This window comes from Ochotona curzoniae, unplaced genomic scaffold (genome assembly GCF_017591425.1).
Source record: "Ochotona curzoniae isolate NIBS_2020 unplaced genomic scaffold, NIBS_Ocur_1.0 scaffold_274, whole genome shotgun sequence".
NCBI lineage: Eukaryota > Metazoa > Chordata > Mammalia > Lagomorpha > Ochotonidae > Ochotona > Ochotona curzoniae.
This window is the reverse complement of record NW_024467101.1, coordinates 9,528,140-9,537,157: the sequence shown is the minus strand read 5'-3', so window position 1 is coordinate 9,537,157 and position 9,018 is coordinate 9,528,140. Positions and strand designations below refer to the sequence as shown.

Here is a 9,018-nt window from a genome sequence, read left to right as displayed (position 1 = left end):
TAACTTGGGAGCACCTGTTTGGAGTCGATGAACGCTCTCCCAACATTCTATGGCTCTGCAGGCCTAAGAACAAAACCTGAACACTTGCATAACGAATGGATGAGAGTGAGAGGAGTCCCTTGGGCCAGCGTGGTGGCATCCCCTTGTGGCACCAGCATCCCATAAGGACGTTGGTTTGTGTCCTGGCTGCTCTATTTCTGATCCAGTTCTCTGCTTATGGCCTAGGAAAGCAGTGGAGAATGAATCAAGTTCTTGGGACCCTGTACCCACATGGGACACCCCGAAGAAGCTCCTGACTTTGGATTGGCTCAGCTCTAGAACTTGTGGCCATTGGGGCGAGTGACCCAGTGGGTAGAAGATCTTTTCTCTGTAAAGTTTGCCTTTCAAATAACTAAATCTTAAAAAAAAAAAAAAAAAACAAAACACACACACACAAAAACACCAAGTCCCACATTGAACCCTTGTCAACTAAGCACAATGGATGTCCCTGGCATCCTCACAGAGACGACTTCTGGAGAAGGATGTACAATTTCTCAGCCTGAACCGGGGTCAGAGGTAAACCGCCAGGCAGGTGTCAGGAGGTCCTTAAGGACAGGAGGTGAGAGACCGGACATGAACTAGCAAGAGTTGGGACGCTTGCGGGGAAGGGGGCAGGGAGCTCCCATCAGCTGGGTCGCACCGTGAACAGCCCCAGCAGCCAAGGCCGGGGTGGGCTGAAGCCCGGTGCCTGGAATCCCGGCCGGGTCTCTCACCTGCACTTGGGCCTTCCCTGCTGTCTTTTCAGGCACAGGAGCAGAGAAGCAGGATGTGGGGTCAGTAGACAGACCAGCCAATCTTGAAATCCTGAGGGAATCTTGTGGGACTGTCGCTGTAGCTCCCATGGCTTAGTTTAAGAAACCAAACGCAGCAGTGTGCTATGGCACAGGCACAGGCACAGGCCAAGGGCCCGCCACCACCGGCACGCAGCCCGAGAGCTGTGCTGAAGTGAGAGAAGGCGGGGGTCTGAGGTACCACCAGCGCGCGTGTTCTCCGGGGACAACCACTCAGCACACAGGCAGCGCTTTTGTGATCAAATTTATTTTCTGTTTAAATTTCATTTACTTTTGTTTTACTGTAATTTACACCAGAGACTGCCAAGTAAACTAGGTATTTTACATTCACCACACATACCCCCAAATCTCCACAGTTGTTAGAAAACCATTACAAGCCAGGCGCTGGGCTGGTGCTTCCATGTGTGCCCAGGTGCCCAACACAACAGATGCCAGTGAGAGTTAAGTTCATTACAAGGAGAGGGCTGGACTCCTTACTTCGCGAAATGAGCCATCATCTCCCTCGTCCCCAGAGTGACGACTGGCTGATGGCTAACGGACCTATCTTACAGCGGGAGCGTCCCAAGGGTACGCAGCACGGGGAAGGTGGGCTGCCCAGCGGAGGACAATAGGGTCTCAGGATGTGGCAGTGACCCCGAGGCCCGGGGACACAGTGGGAGGGATCTGACTACAGGACAGGGCATGTCTCAGGAGGCAGGGGAGGTTACAGGAGCCGGGTCTCTACCCTGAAGGCTTCAACACCATTATTCTACTCAAGCTTCCAGGACCGACAGGATCAGACAGAATTGAGACAGAACACAGAGAAAGTTACTACAAATCTCATCTAGGTGTTCTGCCTGCCTTAAATTAAAAAAAAAAAAAAAAAAGAAAAAGAAAAAAAAGAAAGAAAAGTGGCAGTGGGCAGTGGGCAGTGGCTTCCAGCGAGCATCCGGGGCACCTGGGGTGGCAGCCCAGGGGTGGAGGTGTCCAGGCAGGGTCCCTGTCTCCAAGCTGGACACCTCCCAGCTGCAGAGGGCTGCCACGCACCCCATCTTGTGAGGACCCGGAGCATTTGCATAGTTTCCAAGCCACAGCTCCAGAACACAGATGTTCCGGGGACAAGACTCACCCGAGTGTCCTACCTCTAATTTTTCTGCACCATGACGATGAATTCCCTCTTCGACTTGTTTGCCTAGCAGGAGCCTGCGAACTGTCTAGTGTTGCTATAAATCACAAACTATCATCTCCGTTTTTGCTAGGTTTGGTGTAGAAAAATACTTGAAATTTAAAATACAAAAACTCCAATAAAAACCGGAAATTCTTTTTTTTAAAAGGATTTTCCTCTTCAGGAAAATAAGTAAAAACTGGCCTGTAACTTTACTCCTTACTTAATAGGTTTTGTCAAATTTGGCCGTAAGATAATGACTATTCAGAAATAAATAGCTATAAATACATTCAGTTTATAGTCTAGATTCACTGGAATACCAAAAGGGAAAAAAAAAATTCTTGAGGACATTTTCCTGTGGGAGTCTGCTGCTTATAGGATTAAAAGAAAAATTTATAAGATACTCGTTTAAAAGAACAGAAAAATAAGAAAAGGCTATATATATGTGTGTATATATATATATATATATATATTGGTCCATAACATGACATTTATGAAACATACCAGCTAGTATTACATTGCAGTCAAATCTGTCCATTAATGGTATTACTCTGATAATTATTATTAAAATCTGTTCCGGGTGTATGTATTGAAAATATTTTCTCTTGCATTCTTGCAGAAGACAGGTACAGTACTTTGGAGACACTGGGCTAACCCCTTCAGGAGCTCTGTACATACGCACACGCGTGTGCTGGTGGGGCTGCAGCTCGACGTGCGATCCACATACAGCTGCAGACACACGCACACGGACACACGCACACGCGTGTGCGCCGTCCCCAGCGCACGCCGAGCCGACGCCGACACTCTGGGCAGATTCGTCGTCACTCATCACTGGCTGCACTTGTTCCCCTCACTTGACCTTGGTTGCGTAACTGCGAGGGAAGCGGAAAGGCGACAGACGTTAGAACACAGCACGGGGAGCAAAATCACACAGCAGCTCGTTCAAAATTCAAAAGTAGCAAAACTTTTGGCAGAAGATGTTCCCTTACTACTACTGCATCTGAAAAAATTAATCTCTCCGAAAACATTTTGATCTCACTAATGGTATAACCTGTCTCACTGGAGGGAAAAATATATTAGAAGCAGAAATAAGTCACAGAAACTCAGGTGAACTTAACAAAACAAAAGCCACAAAAACTTCAGAAAACTTTCAAATGAACAGCGAACTTCGGAGGCACCCTGAAGGGACCCCCTCGCCTTCCCCGGCACGGCTGCCTCTCCTCGGGGCTCCTTCACCCTCCCGCTGCAGAGCTGCGGCGCGCAGTGGGCGGCAGCCAGGAGCCATGGGTCGGCCGGCTACCGACCACACGGTACACTGGCACTCCCAGTGTCCAGACGAGTGGGCAGAGTTTGAGGTTCTTTGCCCCTCTCGTGGAAAACGTTAGCTGGGCATGCGATGTATGACATGTGAGACCACTGGCAGGCTCTGTCTGTACATGATAGAGTAAAGACAACCGCAGACACGCCTGACGACTGGACACGAATTCTGCTGCACTGAAAGCATTTAAACTGGAATCAACTGTGGAAGCTGGCATGGGGGAAGGCAGGGGCTTTCTCCAAATTCCTTCAGTAGCCCCAGGGGGCTATGGAGAAACAGCCCAGGAACCGGCTGCGAAAAAAATCAGCCGCCTCCCCGCAGGGCAATAGGATGAACAGGCGCGCTGGCAGCCGCTTCTCCGACCTGCACCACTGCGAGCTTGCTCAGGGCCATCACAGCCAACACCCTCACAGAGCAGGAACTCGAGTGCTCACTGTCCAATTCTAAAAATAAAGCCCATTTCACAGACTGCCCAGCAAGTTCGCTACCCATCACCTTTTAGACATTCTTTGTACACAGGTCTTCACTTACACAGTTGGATTTTGTCTCTGACCCTACAGGGGACTCAGCTAGACATCAGCAGCCGACGTGCCTCGGACGGAACCCTTCTTACGCATCTAAACGTAAAATAAAATTGTGAGCTGCTGAAATCAGATTCTAGATAGGGGTGGGTGAGCAAGGGAAGGAGAAACAAGGGAGGGAGCTCCAGGAGAACTGGAAGTGCTGGCTATCTGCTCCTTACACAGCACCGACAGCCTGTGTGTACTCACATCCGGGCAGCTAAAGCCCGGCGAGCTAAATAACCTATGTGGCGATGTGAGGAAAGGTCCCCTGCTCTGGGCCCTGGCTTCTGAGTCCCTGGCACAGACAGGAAGCCACGCGGGTGTGCCTGCTCCTTACGACAGCAGGGTGTCCTGACTGCTTACTCAACAGAGGGAGAATGAGAGGCAGAACAGGAGCAACACAACACAGAGAACAGAAGCCAACAGGACGCATCAGCAAGGGCAGGCGCTCGCCAACCGCTACGGAGGAGGATGCAAACTGAGGGGGGAAACCAATAAAAATAGAGAAACGCAATGAATACACTCATTCCTAAAGGCTCACTACTCCCCAGCCCCCCTTCCTCCAGAGGCACCACGGGAGAACAGGGAGTTCCATGCTTGCTCAAAAAGCTCCTGCAGGGAGGAGCCCAACCCCAGGCACCATGGAGGGAAGACAGGCCAGGGACCCCCAGCCTCTCCAGGGCCAGAAGCCATTTCAGAGAACCAATTCTTACAATACTCGTGAGTTAAGAGCTCCAAATTCTACCATCAGGTGTCAGGGCAACGGGAGCAGGTGAATAGGGCAAGCTCCTGCTCAGCAAAGGGGATTTGAGGGCGCTAAGCCTGGTTGTGATGAGGCTGTGTGGCCTGCAGGCAGAGCTGCTCCCAGAGGAACTGTGAGGATTCAAGGTGGCCCATAACAGGACCAACCCTGAGATGAGCAGCAGGGACCGCTAAGACCGCTCTTCGAAACTGTTCCAAGATCATGGCCTGCCATCAGCAGGCCCCTCCATCTGCAGGTGTGAGGACGTGGGCGAGCCGAGGGGGAGGCCGGAACATATCCACGTGGGCAGCACTCTCAGGGTCAGCCAGGTTCTGCCCCATCCAAGAGGACCTAACGCCCACCCCCCGGGTGGTGGACATGTCTCTTGCTGCCGACAGTCCATCATAAATCAGAGCCAAAAGGACTTCCCAGACAATTGGAAAGAACAAAATTCCATTTGCCTCTTGTTTCTCTGTAGCCGGAGCCCGTTGGACGAATGGACTCACGCTGCTCTTCTTGTGTGCAGGCACCCTACGGTTAGAGCTGGCGGCCGAGCTGGCAGGCATGGCTACGGCTCCAGGAGTGCAAGCAGGCCCGGCAGGCAAAGGAAGCAAGCCCGTGGCAGTGGGCTGCTGCTTCCAGTTGAGAAGGGCTGCTGGACCCTTGAAAAGGCTCTACTCTACTCCTAGTGGGACGGGGGTCAGATTTTAATCACCCCACCCCCTAGATCCAGGAGCATCATCAGTATGAAAACTTGGGAGCAAGGAGGCTTCCACTTGGCTGATTGAGAAACCAAAGCCCATTTTATAATGTTGTCTTGATAACAAAGCATGTTCCAAATTCCAAACAATCAAGTTAAAAACTTTTGGAACAAAATCCATTCATAAGTTGGAGTCTGCCCGTAGTTTACTTTTTATATAAGATAAGGTTAAAACATTTTATTGCCTTATAAAGTAAGTATGTCCCAGTCCCTTTCAGAACATTTGTATAAAGTTAATTAGAAGCAGGCCCGCCATAATCACCAAACATAAGCAAGTAGAAATCCCAGATTCTTTACAATGCTATGTGCCAGGGAACCCGACCTGCTGCCACTCTCCTGTGACTAAACCTGCCTCACACTGTGTGTGTGTCCAACACGGTGCACCTGCAGGGCTTCCAGAACGGGGCCTGCTGGCCGGACCTGTGATGACGGCATGGAAACCACAAGCAGGCCCTGGACATTCCTTGGGGTTCTTTCCCCCACAGGGTCTTGCTGCCAACTGCAGACAAGCGTGGTCCAGAGTAAAAACAAAACCAGATGCGCGCAGGAGGAAGCCAGGGCAGAGCTCATCCACAAGGGCAGCCTCCCTCCACCCGGCTGCGGGGCCTGCTCACGGCTGCAGGCGCTGGGGGGCTTGAGCCAAGGCAGTGACACGCCCAGCTGGCTTCCGGCCCAACCATCACCTGAGCCAGACTCCAGCTTATCAGGAACTAGCAAGTCGCTGCTGGCCAGAGGAGGGGAAGAGGCAACTCCACAGCCACGGGCCAGCCCACGGGTGAGCCCACGGGCCTACCGTGTCTACACAAGAGGCAGCAGTGCTGACTGCACTAACACTCATAGCTTGCTGGGACACAAACTGAGTGAGAACCCACTTGGTCTAGACTGTGAAGGCCTAAAAGGAACGCAGAGCATGCAGGGAACTAAGGCACGAGAGAGCGCCTACAAAGCTGCTGGACATTTCACAGGTCCCAAGTTGGAGACCAAGAGAGCTTTGGTTTATCCTCCTGAGAGGTGCTCAGGACGGAGGGAGGAGGACGGGGAGAGCATCCGGGAGAACCCACAGGAGGAGGCATGGCTTCGAGCTACTGTTCCTAACCCAAGGTCTACACTCACCGAGCACGTGAGGGAAAACAAAGGAGTCTCAGAGAATGGCAAGTCTTACTGTTTCTAGCTCTTTCTGAGTTTCGTCTTCCATTCTCCTGATGTCTTCCATTGTCAAATCAATCCACTTGTCAATCCAACAAAAGAGCTGGCGATGAAAGTTTGTGAATATCCTTTTTTCTTGCTTTTAAAAACAAAGGAGAGTAGCATAAGATGGTAAAAACTCAAGATTCATGACACATTAACCTTACTCATCCTGATTAACTCACAAAACTTTACAGAGCGCACAGAGGCCTGACTTCTATCACCACCCTCCACAGCACAGGGAGAAGGGACGCTTCAGAAGCAGGAAGTAAATCTCCCCAGCAAAAAGCACAACCCAGCAGGAAAATAAGTGATGTGCAGGACCTGACCCAGACTCCCCCTGGACCTGCTTTTTTTTTTTTTTACGGTTTTTCTAAATGTCCATGAGTAAAGGTCAAGTGGACTCCTGCCATCCGCTGCCAGGTCCTGCCGCTCCGCAATGCCAGGGAATACTGGGAGGTGGCAGCGCGCTGAGGATCCTAGGGTCTATGATCAAGTTCCACTATTATACTGAGGATTATTCTCAATCCGCTACGGATGTCTTTTTATAAAACATTAATTTGTTTTCAAAGTCAGAATTACAGAGTGAAGGGAAGGGGACAGACGACCTTGCGTCCACTGGTTCACTCCCAGATGGCCAAAAGGCAGAGTCTGGCGAGGTCAAAGCCAGGTCTCCCCCTGGGTGGGTCATTAGCAGGGAGCCAGATCGGAAGCCAAGCAACTGGGACTTGAACTGCTGGCTGTCCACGTGGGGTGACAATGTCACAGACAGCGGCTCCACCTGCTACCCAACACTGCCCACTCTAAAGTGTTTGTGGTAAATGATCCTGCCACTACGTATGACCATGTATGCAACCGGCAGTTTCAGTGCTAGCATTATTTAAGTGTAAACTTTTCCAAGAGAGAAAAGTCATGGAACAGCGAATATTTTTGGACAGTTTCCAACTGTTCCCCTCCACGAACAGAATGGGCTTCAATTAAGAGGGGGGCTTCAAGATGTACACAAAGATTTGCACTGTTTCCCATAACGCGCGTGTACGTGTGACTTCCATTTACCAGAGCTGGATCATCTATTACTGTGATGTAAGTGGAAGGGAGGAAACCAACATTTACACAGCGCCGACTGTGGGCCAGCTGCAACGTTTACACAGCGCCTACTGTGGGCCAGCTGCAAGCAAGCCCGGGAATGATGGACACTTCCAGCACTTTTCAGATGTGCCTGTAGCTCCAAGTAGAACTGTGGTCAAACTCATCTTCGCAGCCCACGGGTGTTGACCCAGCTCTAGCAACTCCCCCTCCTTCTGCTGTTAACTGCCCACGTCATTTCCACCTTCACAGAGGGCAGCCACAGTCTGGAGCCCCAGCGCATCCCCTGTTTCCCAGGAGCACTGAGGAAGGCCTGCCTGGTGCAAATGCAAGGTGTGAGACTCCCAAGGACTACGCACAGCACGAGGGAGGTGGTGCTGCCGAGTCGGGGCAGGCTGCCCTCGCTCTCCAGCAGGGCCAGGGTACCAGGTACCTCTGGGGACCCGCCGCATGCATCAAGGGGCTCTCTGCTGCAAGGCTGGGCATCGGGAAGGCACAGCACAAAAACAGGACTGCCCTCCCCCAAGACAGCCCTGAAAACTCCACTGGCATCTGCTTCTGCTGTTTCTGGGGATGAAAGGAAGGGCAGAAATGAGTCATGCAGACATTAACTTTCACATCATAAGACAGGGAAGAAAGCAGTAACTAAATCTCTAACAGAGATCTCAGATCTTGACGGAAACGTCCGTCACCGGGCGCTGAACAGCTTTACCTTCTGAATGAAGTTTTCTACTTTGCTTTGCAGTCCCCACCACTTGAACTTGATGGTCACCAGCTTATAGGCACACATCTGGGGACAGTCAGGCTTGTTGGCCAGCTCCTTCTAGATGAGGAAAACGGAGAAGAGGAGACCATGACTGAAATATTCATGTTCGGATTAAAACTGACATCTGTGCGACAAGATCAGACATTCAAGAAGAAAATCAGAACCTTTTCTGTGTGTAACTCCACTGTATGGAAACACCAAACCATCTCAGCAAAGCTGTCCTGCTCCCCTGCCACGGCCCTGCGCCCATAGAGCAGGCTGCTGCCCTGCCACGGCACTGCGCCCACAGAGCAGGCTGCTGTCCTGCCAGGGCACTGTGCCCACAGAGCAGGCTGCTGTCCTGCCATGGCCCTGCACCCACAGAGCAGGCTGTTCCCCTGCCACGGCGCTGCTGCCCTGCCACGGCCCTGCGCCCACAGAGCAGGCTGCTCCCCTGCCACGGCCCTGCTACCCTGCCATGGCCCTGCACCCCCAGAGCAGGCTGCTCCCCTGCCACGGCCCTGCTGCCCTGCCATGGCCCTGCGCCCACAGAGCAGGCTGCTCCCCTGCCACGGCCCTGCTGCCCTGCCACGGCCCTGCGCCCACAGAGCAGGCAACTCTCTGGCTCCAACTTGAATAGGTGTG

General features: G+C 52.0%; 1 protein-coding gene across 4 annotated transcripts in view; it reads right to left on the bottom strand.

Moving 5' to 3' along the window:
• Positions 1-1,061: 1,061 nt before the first annotated feature.
• The window catches only part of PITPNB (phosphatidylinositol transfer protein beta), a 49,713-nt gene continuing 41,756 nt past the window's right edge, over positions 1,062-9,018 (bottom strand). For 2 of the 4 annotated variants that reach the window (XM_041003933.1, XM_041003936.1), the window contains 3 exons: positions 8,341-8,451; positions 6,520-6,642; positions 1,062-2,846 (listed from right to left, as the gene is read on the bottom strand). In XM_041003933.1, the coding sequence (XP_040859867.1) occupies positions 2,796-2,846; positions 6,520-6,642; positions 8,341-8,451 (285 nt within the window). In that variant the 3' untranslated portion in view covers positions 1,062-2,795. Of the gene's footprint in view, positions 2,847-3,823; positions 3,910-6,519; positions 6,643-8,340; positions 8,452-9,018 lie in introns of all 4 variants that reach the window. The other 2 variants (XM_041003934.1, XM_041003935.1) reach the window with 2 other exon arrangements.